The 18281-nt window shown below is 31.9% G+C and overlaps 2 protein-coding genes across 2 annotated transcripts in view; one reads left to right on the forward strand and one right to left on the reverse strand.

The window, feature by feature from the left end:
• LOC139525559 (tRNA-dihydrouridine(20) synthase [NAD(P)+]-like) overlaps positions 1-18281 on the reverse strand; it is a 627966-nt gene that overhangs the window by 371720 nt on the left and 237965 nt on the right. The gene's annotated exons all lie outside the window — the stretch shown is intronic.
• Positions 10405-17262, forward strand: LOC139525565 (beta-1,4-galactosyltransferase 1-like). The gene is made up of 7 exons (XM_071321019.1): positions 10405-10659; positions 12690-12922; positions 13624-13811; positions 14751-14873; positions 15459-15563; positions 15926-16064; positions 17117-17262. The coding sequence occupies exons 1-7, from the start codon at positions 10548-10550 to the stop codon at positions 17120-17122; spliced, it is 906 nt and encodes a 301-aa protein (XP_071177120.1). The 5' UTR covers positions 10405-10547; the 3' UTR covers positions 17123-17262.

Raw genomic sequence — 18281 nt, forward strand, 5'->3', positions numbered from 1 at the left:
AAGTATCCAAATTGTATGAAGGCAAGCTATTACATTTCTCGTATCATTGATGCTACAGGAAGATTCAGTTATATACGCCTGCAATGACGTATTATTCAAATGTGTATACAAATTTCCAGTCGTCCGCCTAGTTGTCCGCCCATCCCAGTCAATCTATCACCAACAGTGTGCATGATTAATTTGCTTTAACCAATTTTCATATAATTACAAAAACAACAAAAACATTAGGATTGACAGGAAAACCTAAGCTTTGCCGTTTCTGAGTAACCGGACTTTAATAAAGACAATTCTTCACATAATGCGTACCAGAGACCAGGAACTTTCTATACTAACGTCCCTGCAGAGACATATTATATCACTTGGGATTGATTTCCAACAAAATCAATTATTGTTTGATTTGCTAGAACGAAGCTCCCTTTTCATTTTTGTAATTTTACGGTTTGTCGTTCCAGATTTAAGGAACTTTTCGTGACAACGGTAAATTGCTCACATATTATACCAAAACTTAAGTTTGCTTGTACTGGTCATATATATTATATCTATGACACTATATATACATATTTTCAATGGGGTTGGTGAACATAACAAACCATCTAAAACCGGAGTATGGGACCCTGGCCGTCAGAAAATCGTCTAGATAAATACCTTTTAAAACCTTAAACCACGAGATATATTTGCTAAAATCACCATTAACTGACTGTATTTGGAAAAATTGAACTAAAGATTATACTGAGAATTTATGTTAAACATGTTAAATTGATGCAGCCATTCTTTCGTTATTAGATTTCGATATTTGACATACAAATGTATGAGTATAAACTGTGATTTGAATAGGTCATTGATTTTTTCTATCTTTTAGTACCTAATTTTCCCTTTTTTGGATATTCTAACATATGACAAATATGCATAGTACATCACAGTTGCATTTACATAATAGACTATTGTGCTAATTGGTCAATTATATATATATACTTATCTATAAAAATGGTACATGTTTTTGTCATGTGTTTTGTACTGCTGTTTATTTCATGCAATTAAGTTATGTATATCAAATCAACTCGTTTCTATCTCATTTCTCGCACAGTGTTATTACGTGCTCATGAAAGCACCAGTCGAAGTACGTAAGCAAGTATGTACTTCGAAGGTCGCTAGGGTAAGGGTTGTGATAACCAATCATCCAGTGTATTTTGTTGAAAAAGGATAACAGTTTCCAAAGAGATTCCAAGTTTAGGAACAAATAGCATGATGTCAAATCGAACACAAAAAAGAACAGATAATCGCAACCTATGTATTATAGCGAAGGTTGTACACACAAATATTTTACCCAACTAACATATTTGTATAAGAAATTTAGAAGCAGAATGTGTTGTTGGATAAGGTTGCGCCCATATCAAAGTATTAATGATATATAAAAGTGCGAATAATATGATACATTTTCTTCGTAATATTTCAAAACTGTTCAAGACATCAAAAGTAACGATACACAAGTTTGAAATCAAATTTATCATAGAATATAACAAAAAGAAAAAAGTTGTTAAATTATACCAATGAAATGCATTCATTTGCACAGCAAATGCATATGATTGAAAGTTTAAAAGAACTCTGACCAAATTGAGATGTGAGAAAATAACGTGTTATTGAAATCAGGGGTCAAAGTTATTTTACAGCAAATGATGACAAAAGTCGGCACTTAATTTCGAAGATGAGTATTAAGTATTCAAACATCTGCTGTTGTTGGCAGTTTTAGATTCAAGTTGTGCGTTTCGTCTACACAATTCGCTACAGTAGTGGTGCGCGAATACAAAAAACAGTTACAAGTCGTTGAGAAGTTGGATCAGACACAGACAAGATTGAAGCTTCAAGGTTTCATTGTAACCATAGTTATTCAGGTTTCTGTTTTAACAGCTATTTTCTTACTGCAAATTCGACCATTGTTCTACAGTATGTCAGTTGTATAGTGCATGAAAACTGCTGACTTAGTATTAAAATAAAGGCTAAATTAACCTCAAGCTTGTTGAGTGTTATACTGTTATAGGTTTTTTTCACAGAAATTTTTAATAAATATGAATGACTTTTTTTAACAAATACCCTGAATTTAATCAGTGAATCTTTAAAAAAAATCTTTAATTATTACAGGGATTTTAAAATCACTTGTCAAAATCATGGATTTTATAAAACCACTAATCAGTTCAGTGATTTTACAAATTCCCTCAAATTTCAGTGATTTTACAAAATCCCTGATTTCACAAATTCCCTGTAACATATATACTAGTATATACCTGTAACGTTTGTGTTATATAGGCACTTAAGTTTCAATTTTGTATTTACATGGTGTCATAGATCAAACTTAGTCGTTCAGTGTAGTTTACCATAGTACTTGTTTCTATCTGAATGTCTTTTTGATCGAGTTAAGAAATTGCAATTGCAATTTTATAGTGTGTCTTTTTTAAGTTGTAAGTACACTGCTGTCTCTGGTTAGGATGAAGATTGGTGCCTGCTGCATTTCTTATGTACCTGTCCTACGTCAGGCCTATATGTTGTTCAGCTCTGTGGTTGTCGTTTGTTAGTGAAGTTCATAGGTTTCACGTTTTCATCATACTAGAACCCGTGATATCGCGGGTCCGTGACTGAATTAAAGTATATAATACTAGTATACAACTATGGCATAATATGCGTAAGCCTTATTTAAGCATTTGTATTGTCATCTGATAAAGTCATGCCGATTATAAGATACAAAGTTTTCTCTGCTTTCAAATCACTCTGTTTCAACCTGGAACTCAGTTATCAATTATTGGTATTATTGATTTTGTGGAAAACAATTAAAAGGTCATGGAATGGAGTATTTTTTTAATCAACAGCATTGTCCTATATTAGTTATAAATAAAGTTGAATTATTTGATTCGCTGTTTTACGTCATGCCCGCTAACAAATTGAAAACAGTACCTATACGCCTTATTATAAGTCCAGATTTTTAGTATTCGTATTGTTATCTTTGAAAGTCTTACAGTACTGATCTAAATACTACAATAGGGAACAATTTGACAATGATTGAATTTAGTAGTGTCAATCCTATAAAAATGACCCGTGTATATAGCAAAATCCTAAATATACCGTTTGTTGGGGCGCCTGTCAGATGCGGAACGTTCAGATAAGGTAATAGATAACCGGTGAATATACTATTGGTATCGGTATCGGATTCGACCCGGAACTTGTTAATAATTGGCAATATTAATTATGTGAAAAACAAAAGGGGAAGGAGTGGTGTACTTTTTAATCTACACCATTCCTATATAAGCTACATATAAAGTTGAATTCTTTGATTTGTCGTTTTTACCCCATGACGGCTGACAAATTGGACCTCGTTATTTTAGTATTATAGATAGATTTTAGACCGTTGATTTTCCTGTCAAGTTGAATTGATATACACTTGTCAGTTTGGGCCTTCATAGCTTTCTGTTCGATGTGCACCAATTCTCCGTGTTGGTCCTTCATAGCTTTCTGTTCGATGTGCACCAATTCTCCGTGTTGGTCCTTCATAGCTTTCTGTTCGATGTGCACCAATTCTCCGTGTTGGTCCTTCATAGCTTTCTGTTCGATGTGCACCAATTCTCCGTGTTGGGCCTTCATAGCTTTCTGTTCGATGTGCACCACTTCTCCGTGTTGGTCTTTCATAGCTTTCTGTTCGATGTGCACCACTTTTCCGTGTTGGTCCTTCATATCTTTCTGTTCGGTGTGCACCAATTCTCCATGTTGGGCCTTCATAGCTTTCTGTTTGGCCGTGCACCAATTCTCAGTGTTAAAGTCGTACTTTTACCTATATAATTGTTTACCTTTAACACAGTGTGACTTGGATGTAGGGTTGTCTTATTGGTACTTCATCTTCTCACTTATAAAGTAAGGATATATAGCAAGAATTAAAAAAGTTGTTGGTAAGAAACTACCACAAAAACAAGCTTGTTTATGTTACTAAGCCAAAGGTAGAGGTTGCATAGTCCACATATTTTTCCTAGAAACATCTTAGAACAGTGCCACAAGGAATTTTGTATTCCGAAAAGTCTCGAACAGCTTACACATGGTAAGTCTATGGAAATTTTGAAAACTAAAAACTAAGAATAAGCAACTCTTTAAGCAGTGCTATACAAAGTTCCCGTGTACCATCAATTCTGAAGCTGACACTAGTTTCCATGAAAAAACAGGAGTAAGACAGTGATGTGTTATGTCAGGATTGTTTTTTTTATAATTGCCATTGATTGTAATGCGAACGATCCCTGGTAGAAAGTAATACTTGAGTCAGACTCCGACAGAGATGGACGCGATGTACCCACGCTTAATTGTGAATACAGACTATGCTGACGATTGAACTACCAATGAAGGTTATACACGGCTGAAACCACATATTTTATTCATAATTACTCTCAATATAGGTCATTGAAAGATTTTTGTTAGTGCTTTAGTCATTTTTTCGGATTAAACGGACGTGTTGGATGTGGTCTCTTGTACTGCCTGACATTTTATTTTTGTAATTCCTGGGATCCTTTCTATATATTTTGAAATATTTGCAACTGGTGGTTAAGCAAACAACAATCAATAAAAAATAATAAAATTCAAACATAAATGATCTTGTACATATATATATACGGTAAATCGTGATCATTTTTGTTAGATAATCCAACTGGTATATTTCATCTAGAGGGAAATTCCTCTAACATTTCACGGAAGTACAGAAAGACACGGTGTAAATAGGCCAAAAATATATCTCCAAGGGATATGCGTCCGCATCCATCAATTTTATGCAATAATTCCTATAGGCATTTTCAAATGTAGAAAAATGGTGGATTAAACCTGGTTTTATATCACTTACATTTGTAAAAACAAGTTGATCATCATTAGTAAATGTATGGAATTATATGTGTTTCATTTCACTCGAATTTATAAGGTATTATATTATAATATTTTCGCTTTTTAATGAAATTACATGGATTAGAAATTTAATGAAACTTGGGGAAAGTGTGGTTACTAACGTTAGAGAATGTGTGATATAAGGGATCACGAGAGTGCATGCTATGACAAACTTGAGAGAGTGTGATGTGACTCGAGGGACTTACGAGAGTGCAAGATATATATAAGGATTTACGAGAGTGCAAGATATATATAAGGATTTACGAGAGTGCAAGATATATATAACGATTTACGAGAGTGCAAGATATATATAAGGATTTACGAGAGTGCAAGATATATATAACGATTTACGAGAGTGCAAGATATAATGTGTTTCTATTTTTATTTTTGTTTATTGTCTACTGCAATTGTGTGATAAAAAAATTAATGTACTGATTATGCCTATAATGGGTCCACTATTGGAAATAAAATGTATCTTATCTATTTTATTGTATATATATGAGGAACTAGAGATAGTGTGTGAGATAAGGGACTTGCGAGATTGTGTGATTTTAGGAACTTTAAAATCGATCCAGTGGCGGATCTAGGGGAGGGTATTAACGGACAAATATTTAGATTTTTTCAAAAACTTTATATCCACCTTCTTGTGAACGTTTTTAGACTAAGAGTATACACGTGACATATTTGTCACCGTCCAAGTCTGTGGAAATATATTTTGTTCTTTTCAAGAGTTTTTCTATATATCTGCCTTCGACTGTTGTTTTCAATCTAGTTTTAATATAGATATCTGATAGATCTACTACACATGAAATATAACGAAATCAGAGATCTATATTTTTTAATTAGTTCAAAATAACAGTTATGAATTGATTTTAGTTTTTGAAAACGTGCAGCTTTTTCAATATACGGATGGTATGGACGGTACGTCGGAGAACGGTCTGCATAACTTTAAAAAGTTTATTGATAAAATGTATATTACAAATCAACATAGCTGATATCTCAAATTGATATAAAAAGTTCGATTGGAATTAACAGCATGTAAGTAATTCATTGACAAGTTTAATTAGACTAATTAAAATTGCAGGTATTGGAATTAAACATAATAACAGTTTTTAGAAATCATAAGTTCGGAACTTTACTACAAAAACTGTCAAACCAGCTTTTTACTTGTCAGACTGAGACTGGTTGAGTTTAAAATGTTTTGATAAACGGCAAAAGTGATGCAGCGAGTTTTCAACAATTTGTCAAGGAAGCGAAGTGTGCATTAATTGATTATGGTATGTCCTGAGTTTGGAATGGAATTGATTCGGAAAATTCACCTTTTCATTATTTTTTTGAACCCAGTAAAAGATTTTAATAAATGTTTGACTAAGATTAACCCATGTGGTTCATATACATATATGGTCAAGCTCGTACATACTAGACGCGTATGGTCAGACCGTCACGAGTATACACATACGGTCCAAATCCTCATATGGTCTGGAATATATATAAAAATATCTTATCTTATCTTATATATAGCCTATCAATATCACAAATACAACAAGTTAAATACAAAAAAAAACTCCTCAGTATAAGATTTAGTTGTAAAATTTTGTGCGAGGAAAGCTTCTGGTTTCATAATAATGGCTTCTAATTATAAATTAGTTATTAATGTTATTAATAAAAATTGAGAATGGAAATGGGGAATGTGCCAAAGAGACAACACCACAATTAAGTTTTGAATTAATGACGTTTATTATTTTTAGGAGAGTTTGGTTGGGATTCGCAAAATAAATAATAATGGACAAAAATACAAGGAATAGAAAACTGACCTAAATATAAAGAAAACAGAAATCCTGACCCCGAGTCTTGAACCCTCGAAGATGTGCGAATTCCCATGCACTCTTAACAATGGGTAGACATTTGAATGTATAAAAAATGGTTTACACAAATGCCAAATACATGAAATCAAAACAAATCAAATAAATATACATGACGTTTTTACTGTCAAGTATATTATAACTATATTTTTTAGTCAAATGCTATAAGAATGGACAGGTTTGGCCTGAGGAGGCCATGTTAAAAAACGAAAACAACTCTTGCATTGCACTTTTACTTCCTTATGAACGGTCATTATCTCGATGGACATACTAAGGTATGGTATGGGTTTAGATTTAATTTTACAGTAAAGTAAATAAAAAATAAAAACAATAAAATTTGATGAGGTTACTATAAATGATATTTGTAGTTTTAAATTAAAAAAAAAATAATGGAAATTATCTATTTAAAAAAAACGTTGACTACGTCTGTTCTTAACTGAAATACTGTAAAAAGTTATTTCGTTTAAAGATAAATATCCTAACATTAACAAACTTTTCATATATTTTTGGTCGGACATAAACGTGCAACAGCTGTAACGTAATTATCTTTACCTGATCTAAATAACAAAATTAAACAATAATTTCACGAAATATTCCAGGAATAATCAACGGAAAATTCAAATCAAACTGAAAATTTCATAAAAATATATCCACAAATAATCTCAAAATGTTTTTTTAAATAGTTTTTTTATTGAAAATCACACGATTTTTCGAAATGTTCACGGACGGAACCTAATTTTAGTATTTTATTCGATTATTGGATATATTTTTGTATTTGTGTTTCATGGAGCTGTTCAAATATTATGCGCGACAACAAAGTTTTATTTACGTAAATAGTCGCCTAAAACTGTTGTATTTTAACCACATATCTACCTAGTCGTTCGAATATCTGTCTATACATCATTAGAGAAGAAATGAGTTCTCGTGGCATTCTGTCTAGGAGGTTGGAAGAGTTAGTCATAATCTGTCCACTATTCACAAAAAAAAAAAAAATACAAATTGCGTACTCAACGTCGGGAACTATATCTATAGTGTTTAACTGTGGGAACTGGCTTGGTGATATTTGAGCAATTTTTGTTATTTTTGTTATTTTTTTTTTTTTTGGTTTTTTTTTGTTAGTTATTTTTGTTTCTGTTTTTGGCACTGTCAATATAGTTTGAGATAAAACCGAAGTCTAAAAACTAACAAAATGCTTAAATATACCCAAGGAGGTTAATATAACCTCCTTGATATACCAAACAGATAATTCATGAACATTATTGATTTTTTTCTTTGACAGATGTGAATGAAGATGGCGTTTTTGAAATCTTCAACAGAATGATTGAAATATTTATCTGATATTGAAATAAATGGAAAAGATGAAGAAATATCTGGACATATTCATAATCAGCCTTGTGCTGTCTTCGTTTTTTCTGACAATTTACAGTGAGTTTTTCTTAACATCCGCCATGAACTGCATTGATATTCATAACATACTTCATAGTACACAGGCAAATTTCACTCACATCAATTTCACGTGAATTTAAATTCATGTGAATTTCACGTGAAATTCACATCAATTTCACCTCAAACGAGCTTATACGTGAAACTCACGTGAAAACAATTTTTTTGAGTTTCACATGAAAATCACGTGAAATTTTTCATGTGAAATTCACATGAATTTTTAAAATAGAGTAATTCAAATAACATATAAATTTTCAAATTTAATTAAAACCATGAAAAATATCAAATTTTGTTGTTGTAAATTTCACGTGAAATTCATGTGAAAAATTTCACATCAGAATCATGTGAATCTCAATTCACGTGAAATTCACATGGAAATTTTCACGTGAATTTCATGTATAAGCTCGATTGAGGTGAATCTCACGTGAAATTTTTCATGTGAATTTCACGTGAGATTGATGTGAAATTCATGTGAGTACATTTTGCCTGTGTATTCGATTGACACTCAAGAGGAAAAATTGTATACATATAAACTGAAGGCACTATAGATTTAAATTCTTTCTTCATTTTCTTTAATAAAATAAGGATAATAGAGGCATATGCATAAAGCTATTTTTAGGCATGAACCCAGTCCCTACCACAGGGCTAAACTACGGACAGTTCTTAACCAGTCTTCTGTTTTGACACGACCCTTTTATCAAGTATTAATTAAAATAATAATTCATGGTACCGAGGGCCGTTTACCAATTTATAGACCCTTCGGTCATTTCCAAAAACGTATTCTATGACCGAAGTTATATGGAGTCCCCAAAAGGTTTTGCTATGATTTCATAAACATGTTGTTCTGCATAGGTATAGTTTTTGGGTCTTGCATTTGCGTATTTAATAAGGTGGCTCGTGGGTACAAAGATTTCAGCAAAAAATTGAACCTTTATTTTTTCATTACACATTTTATTTATTGCACTATTAGTTATTACTTTATGATATGGTAAAAAAAATTAACCAAAAAACTCGATTCGGTTTGGCCCCAGATGACTTTTTAAATGTTTTTATCATTGAAAAAGCTCCAAATGATCTCCCTTTGGTGCAAAAATGTCATTTTTTGGCATTAGATTTTAAATATCTTTTTTTAACTCATCGGTGAAATATAATTTTTATTATTGTCTTCAAATAAGCTATACATAAACTAAATAATTGTAAAATTTAAGCGATTTCTGTAATTAGGTTATTTTTTTATTTCGATATTACCTCTATTTCTCCTATTAGTTCAACAGAAAAAAAGGATATTAACAAAAATGTACGCTTCTTCCGGAGTCAGAATGTGAGCTCAAATGAACGGTGACCTCATTTTTTTATTTCATTTTTCTTTTAAGTATATGATAAAGTTCGTTTATAAAAAAATATAGTGAAATCCTTTATTAAAAAAAAATTTGATTTATACACGTTAAAGCAATAGAAAGTTTGGGCTTAAAATTCTACACAATTATTGACTTAACAATTGTGGTATTGTCATATAGAGTGCGTTGACATGAACAGTGGTACAGCAAACTCTCACAAAATGTTATATATTGATAGAACAATCGATTCACTTTGCAGTAATTAGTTTCCATATGTAGGTTCATTTGTTATCAGCCTGTATATGGATGAAATATTTGCTGATGGATTTGAGCAATCAAAATATAATCCATTAATCTCACGAAAGAATCAGTATATGAATAACTGCTAAACACCATCCTCACTTGTTAGATTAAATTAAAAGAAGTCACATAATTATTTCAGCTCACAAGAAATAAAACAAATTGTAGAGTGTCTTACATGTTGTACATTAAACTTCTAGAGGAAGTACTACCATAAATATCTTCAATTTTTTTTAAACATACGTTTTTGTATGAAATATATAGCAAATAGATGCATTTTTTTTTATTCTTTTGACCAGGCACTGAAGCTGTTGTATGTTTTGAGTAGGAAAAGTATGTTATCGCGATTTTTATGCTTTTGTTTGCGATTTTCATGTTTTTGTTAATGTTTGATTGGTGTCTCATTGGCGTATGTATATACCCGAAATCTCCGTTCATTCATATTTCATATTTGTGTCAATTGAATAGACCTCCAATTACGGATTAAGAAAATATCAAAACATATATATCCTGATGTACAATGAAATAACTAATTTGTCTTTCATTTCAAATTGTAGTTCAGTTAACCATTAACGTTTCCGTCAAGAAAACAGTCGTCAGCAGAATATCTCGGCAGCAAGTAAAAGAAAGACATTTCTTAAGAAAAATTTCATCAACAAATGAAACTGGATATAAGGACAAATATCGGAATAAACTAAACAGTGTGATGCCTTCACCACTAGGGCATGTGGGTTATTATGGCAACAATAAAAATTGCACAGATATTAGAGACACCACTAGCTGTTTCTCTTCATGTCCGGAAACATCTCCTAATCTAGGTAAAAATCAATCAATTTTGTTTTTTTGCCACATATTTGAATTAAGAACAATTAACTCCATGTATATCTAATCAAGAACCCATAAAGGGCATCATTTAACAACACAATATGATTGGAAAAAGCAAAACAGAAAACTAATACATACTTTAACGTTATGAACAGGATCAGAGCCTAACACAACATGTGTTTTATATAACTATTATATTAAATCTTATAACAATAACATGTATATGAACAAAACAGTTAGAAACAAAGCTGATCTACAAAATAAACAAACTGAATACATTTTGATATATATGCACACAAAACACGTTACTGGTAATACATAAATAAAAATAGGAATACACGTTTATCAACCAATGTATAATCGTAATACGACATCTATTCCGTTTTCAAATAATACATGTTTTTTTATACATTGGATAAAAATGACAATACATGTTCAGTTATGTGTAACATTCTAGACCAGGCTGTGGAATCGAATTCGTTCACAGCTCTAGAAGGTCATCGTCGTCTAGATTACATTATACTAGTAAAAATATCAACGGACATTTGAATTACTAGTACATCATCATCAATTTAAAAAGAAGATTTCATGCGGTTAATTAAAAATGCCATTGCATTATTAGATTTTCCTCCTAAATTTCAAAAGACTGACGAACGACTTTAAACACAGCATTTTTTTCTGGTATGTAATCCTCATTTACTTTAAAAGATTCAAGAAAAGAGACCAAGTCGTATATAACAAGAGTTATACTAAGACTAAACGTCATGGAGTGTTTGACATTTTCGTTCAGAATAAATTGACTGATGCACATGTTGAACAATGTTTAATGAATTGTACCATATTAACTACTGCATAATCGCCCCAAAAACGCCTTAAGTAATTAAAGGTTCTAGTATGGCATCAGAAATTTTTATATCGATTTACGGTCTGTTTCCACGATGAGTCTTTCAATGAGTATCTATATTCTGATAGTAGAGGTTATTTTTCTAAATAAGCTCAAAGGGGGGGGGGGGGGGGGTGTAAAATCGGTTCTTTTTCTGTCTATTGGATGTTTTATGTGTACTGACTGATATTTTTTTTAATTTTCAATAGTTGCCATTGACTTTGAACTAGCTGTCAGTAACTGCGAGTACCCTCAGATCTGTACTTTGTGTTTTTTGTGTTGTAAGGAATGTAAAAATACTCTGCCTCGTCCGGTTTGTGTTTTTTTTTATATCTGTTTTCTGCTTTGTAACTATCTGTAGAGTTAAGCATGTTTTATTTGATTTTAATAGTTTGTTTTTATGTTGTGCTGTAACTCTAGTGTCCCAGGTTAAGAGAGGATTCAGCACTCTCAAACATGTTTAATCTGGCCTCATTCTTAATGTGCTTGTCCCAAGTTAGGAGACTGTAGTTCAGTGGTGGACGTTGGTTCGTGTTTGTCATATTTTTTTCTTTCCTAAATTGTATTGTTATAGATTAGGCCGTTGGGTTTCTCAATTGAATTATTCATATTTTTCATGTCGGGGCCTTTTATAGTCGACTATGTGATATGAGTTTTTGTTATCGCTGAAGACCGTACGATTGACTATAAATGTGTTTATCAACTTCATTTGAACCTTGCAATATTGTAAGATAGTTGTCTCATTGGCAATTGTATTTCATCTTATTTTTATAAGAAAAGTCAACCTTAACCAAGATGAATGTGAAACAATGCTGGCAGTTATTCGGCTGAAAAACATATGGTACATGTACTCGGGACATTTCATTCTGTAATCACGTCTAGGAAATACAATGACTTTGATCGATCTCTGCAGATCCTTATGAATATCCGGCCACCGAAAGCATGATATTTGTCGATTATAGGTGGTCGAGTGGTCTAGCGAGCCGGGCACAGTGCAAGGCGATATAAAAGTTCCGGGATTGATAACCAAATCTGAAAGGAAAAAAAATCAAGTGAGAAAATTAGCGACATAATTTGATCTAATATCAACAGAAAAATACCAAATATACGAACTGAAATTGACTTTATTTATATTTTCAGTTGGAAGAAACACTCTTCATTTATTTATACCATCTACTACCCAATTAAAGACAGCTCTGTCATGGGTAAAGAAAGGTGGCCGTTATAGCCCTGACGATTGCATTCCCCGTCACCATGTTGCCGTTATTGTACCATTTAGAGACAGAGACCAACACCTAAAAACATTTCTGTATAATATACACCCCTTCTTAAGGCGACAACAACTGGACTACGGGATATATATCATAGACCAGGTACGAATGATATTTTGGCATAATTTTTTTATAAGTAGATAGTTTTTTCAGTTTCCTAACAAATATTTTCTAAAAAAATGCTTGCTTTAATTTTTATATTAATGACCTCAATACTGATTTAATAATTCAAATATCGCCAAGTTTAATTTTCCCAAATCTTGTTTTGTTCATATGATGGCATTCACTGTGAAAACCACAAAACATAACCCTTCTACTACACTGATATTCTACACAAAACGTAACCCTTCTACTACACTGATATTCTACACAAAACATAACCCTTCTACTACACTGATATTCTACACAAAACATAACCCTTCTACTACACTGATATTCTACACAAAACATAACCCTTCTACTACACTGATATTCTACACAAAACATAACCCTTCTACTACACTGATATTCTACACAAAACATAACCCTTCTACTACACTGATATTCTACACAAAACGTAACCCTTCTACTACACTGATATTCTACACAAAACACAACCCTTCTACTACACTGATATTCTACACAAAACATAACCCTTCTACTACACTGATATTCTACACAAAACATAACCCTTCTACTACACTGATATTCTACACAAAACATAACCCTTCTACTACACTGATATTCTACACAAAACATAACCCTTCTACTACACTACATAACCCTTCTACTACACTGATATTCTATTTTTTTTTTATCTTCAGATAGGTACTTCTAAATTTAATCGTGCCATGTTGATGAACATAGGTTATGCAGAATCGATAAAAAATCACAAGTATACCTGTTTTGTATTTCACGATGTTGACCTTTTACCCGAGGATGACAGAAATTCCTACACGTGCACAACACAACCAAGACATTTGTCAGCAGCTATTGATAAATTCAGATACAGGTAAAATCACAGACGTTGAATGAAGACGATAAATTAATAGAAACAACTTCAAAAGATCGATATAGGATAAATCAATTAAATAAATCTTAATTCAAAAATTTGAAGGGTGAAGGTCAAACTGGTTGCAAGATTCATCATGTTAATGATTTGCTTTAGTTTTATAAATGAAGTTATGGTGTGTTTTGTATTGTTACTTTGTTTTAAACGTGTTTTGTTTAATTTGTAATAAGAAGATTAAAAAGCTCAATAGAGCTTATGTTTTCTGTATTCTAATATTCGTCTATAAGTAAAGATTTTAAGGTTGAAAAGTTCCTAATTATAATGTATCAGCATATAATTAACCATTGAGATGACATCTGAAGATTGGCAAAGATCAAAGTAATCTAAACATAAATGTAAATAGACATATAAGCACGTGCAACTACGTAAATTAAAAGAATATGCAAATCGTCGTTTTGCCTGTTTAATATCTTTCTCTGAAGACCGAATCTGTCAACGTCATGGTTCTTCCTGGTTTCTCTTTTTTATAACTGAACACGCTCATCACATGAGTTATTCATCTCTATCAGAAAGTCAAAATAAAGGTTGCATGTATAAGAGTTCAAATAAGGTTGTATTATTTATTTCAAAGACATCAGCGATGTGTTTAGCTTTTTTTCTTTTTTTTTACAAAGTTGAACCAAACTGAATGCCAATAGTGAAATATTATTCCAATTTTTCGCTTTGATGAAGGTTGAAATTATTTTTGGGTCGAGCACGGCGCAGCTAACGAAAGATGTCGTTGGCCTTTGACTTTTTATTTGTTTTACAAGACCTTGAATAGTCCACTTTATAGTTCGGTTTTTGCTCTTTGACGGTAGTTTCTATAGTTGCTCACACAATTGTCATTATGGTCTTTAAATTTGACAGTTGTCTCATTTGAAATCATTGTTTTTACAGATTACCATATAAAGCTATATTTGGTGGCGCATCAGCTTTATCTAAAAGTCAACTACAGAGTGTCAATGGATTTTCCAACAAATTCTTCGGTTGGGGAGGAGAAGATGATGATATGTGGAACAGGTTAGAGCATAAAAAGAAGGAAAGGGAGAACAAAAGTAACACACAAAACAAATCACGAAATGATTATCCGTTATCACGTAGTCATTCAATGAATTTCACAAAACTTGTATTGCTATTATAAGAAAGGGCAAAGATGCTAAAACCTGAATATCAACCATACATGTTTCAATACTTGAATACTGTAAATTAAGAAATTATTGCAAGGTAAAATAAATAATTAATGCGAATAAAATAGATATTACAAAAACAAGAACTTGCATTCGGATATCTTATAAATATATCTGTAGGCAGAGTTGTTGTTGAAGGCCGTACGGTGACCTATAGTTGTTATAATGTCTGTGTCATTTTGGTCTTTTGTGGATAGTTGTCTCATTGGCAATCATACCACATCTTCTTTTTTATATTACTTGAAATTCCAATGAATAATCTCGTGCTCTTGTCCATTTTTCAAAAATCACAATTATATAAACAGCCAATAATTTTAATCTACAAAATTTGTAAAGGCATGCATTAAAATATCTTAAATAAGACTTGCATGTTGTTTTGTGACGTCCTGGAATAATCAATTGATATTTTACTTTTCAGGCTTATGCACGCTAACTTCACAGTGACAAGACATTCAAATAAAGTAGCGAGATACACAATGTTGAGACATGGCAAAGAGAAGGGTAACAAACACAATACAAAGAGGTAAAGTTTAACTGAAAATGTCAATGGCATTATTACTAGTATGCATAGGGGCCAGCTGAAGACCACCTATCCACCCACCTATAGGTGCGGGATTTTTTCGCTGCGATGGGCTGTTATCTGCTCTTTTGTCGGGTTGTTGTCTCTTTGACACATTCCCCATTTTCATTCTCAAATTTATGCAATAGATATTGTATCTTGTTTGTGATAGATTTAGTATTTTGTATTTGTACACATTTTCATTTTAATAAAAGTGAAAATAGAATTCAGCCACTTTAAAATAGAAAAGTTCATATAATATCAGACTCATACATTGGTTAATCCTAGGATATACGTTGTTTATACATTTGTTGTTACTTCTATAGATACAAACTTCTGGAAGATGGCTACAAGAGATTTAAGACAGACGGTTTAAACAGTTTGACATATAATGTGGTCCGAATCCAGATACATCATCTTTATACAAGAATATCTGTGGACATCAATGAAAATGAAGTAATGAAGGTAAATCATTATTTTATTCCTAAATATAAAAAACGAAGATGTGGTATGACTGTCAATGAGACAACTCTCCACAAGAGACCAACATGACACAAAAATAAACAACTATAGGTCTCCGTACGGCCTTCAACAATGAACAAAGCTCATATATACCGCATAGTCAGCTATAAAAGGCCCCGAAATGACAATGTTAAACAATCCAAACGAGAAAACTAACGGCCTGATTTATGTAACAGATGATTTCGTGCAATTATTTTGAGCATCCACAGAATAAGCTTCCACTAAAAATTGTTTAATTTCCCTGTTAATTTTGAATGCACATTATTGTATTTTTTTTCTTTATGACACGATTTCACGTGGAACGTATATATTAACAACCGACGGCGAGTGAAAACTGAGAAGCAAGTGCGGATAATTGATGGTAATTATATTGTTGTATTGTTTTGCAAAAACTGCGTCGAGAATAATTTTAGCGCAATCATAGATGTATGGGTTTATATACATGCATATTAACGTGATTATCGAAAAACAAGCAAAAATATTATGTTCTAATGAACCATCTTTAATGTTCTTCGATGTCATTAACATTGAATGTTACAATTGAGGATGGAAATGGACAATATGTCAAAGATGAGTCTTCAACACAGCGATTGAATACAGCACCCGGAGTTCACCCGGCTTAGCCCCTATACAGTGAAGACGTCACACTAAACTCCAAAACATAAAATTAAACTGAAATTAAAAAAACAAAACAAAACATAAAAAAACCAAGGCCAGAGTCTCCAGACTTGGGACAGGTGCAAAAATGCGGCGTGGTTAAACATGTTTTCTGAGATCTCAACCCTCCCTCTATACTCTAGCCAATCTAGAATAAACAAACACACGGAAATACTCATAGTTGAAATAAAGGTCAGAATGGGTAACGGGAGAACCTGAACAAAATGACAATGATTAAATCGATCGAAAGAGTATGCCTTCAATTATTGTAAATGTTAGTATTCTCATTATTAATGACCATATGATATTATGTATTTCTGTTTTTCTCTTATATGTAGAGCTGAGTGCTTGTAGACCAAAGCAAACACAAATTAGTGCTTAGAATAAACAAAGAAGAGATATATCAATAAAGTTGCTGTCGATTCTTTGAAGACTGAAAACGAAATCAGCATTCAGTTTTCTGTACAAGTAAAGCGTCTATAATTCGTCGTGTTACGATTTCACTGAGAACATATATGGATTATAGTTTATATGCAGTGTCATGATAACAAAAACGGACAATGTTTGTTTTCAATATGCGTCATTAGAGGTTATTCGATTTTCTTTGTTTTTAACAAACTCATCAGAGGTGCTAGAATCAAATCAACTACATCGTTGAAAAGAATCAAAATCAAAAAAATTGGAAAGATGTGCCAAATCTAGCGTTGGCTATCAATGCATGGAAATAGAATGAAAAAAACTGTAGTATTGCGATTTTTTTTTTAATTTGTAAACATTAAATAAACAGAAAATTACTGTTTAATGTATATTCTGCACAAAATAAAAGTTCTAACTATTTTGCTGGTTTAATAAGTATACAAAACTGAGGTTTCCAAAAGAAATCATTAATAAGGACTTCCAAAACAGCTAGCAAAAGTATTCTTTAATTCTGTAAATGACATGATATTTTATTTTTAGTAAGTAATTTAATGTACGTATTTTTTTTTTATTGAATTCCTGATTTATTACAGTCAATAGATACTACAAAGTTAACCAAAGCCCTCCAACATTGTGTTGAGTATTATTATCATTTCATTGTCAGACAAAATAATACCAAATTTTAAGCTGTAATAATAAAAAAAAATGAAAACATCACGAAGGCCAAAAACTAACTATATTTAGCTTCCTCATTAGTTTTATTCATTTTCTTCAATGGAAAGACAGCATTTGTCATATCTAATTATCAGTAAAATACCCATCAATATCACACTTTTCGTTCTCATCTATCAATACAAAGATCTAAAGAAGTTGAACAATACTTTTTACAAATTATACACGTATGTGATAGATCTGATGACTTGTTATGTTATAAAATAGATTTCTATAACAAACTTATCGTGTCAATTTGTCGTTTTCCCGGATAATTAGTTCATTAGACTTTGTTATGAAAATGCATTTAAAAAAGATCTTAATTACTTATTCAAAGAAAGAACCTATATACTGACAAATAAGAGAGGGCTTTAA

This window comes from Mytilus edulis, chromosome 5 (genome assembly GCF_963676685.1).
Source record: "Mytilus edulis chromosome 5, xbMytEdul2.2, whole genome shotgun sequence".
NCBI lineage: Eukaryota > Metazoa > Mollusca > Bivalvia > Mytilida > Mytilidae > Mytilus > Mytilus edulis.

Coding starts and splice junctions, on each gene's coding strand:
- LOC139525565 (XM_071321019.1), top strand. CDS start 10,548: ATGCCTTCACCACTAGGGCATGTGGGTTATTATGGCAACAATAAAAAT. Junction 10,660..12,689: donor GGAAACATCTCCTAATCTAG/GTAAAAATCAAT, acceptor TTATATTTTCAG/TTGGAAGAAACACTCTTCAT. Junction 15,564..15,925: donor AACAAACACAATACAAAGAG/GTAAAGTTTAAC, acceptor TTACTTCTATAG/ATACAAACTTCTGGAAGATG.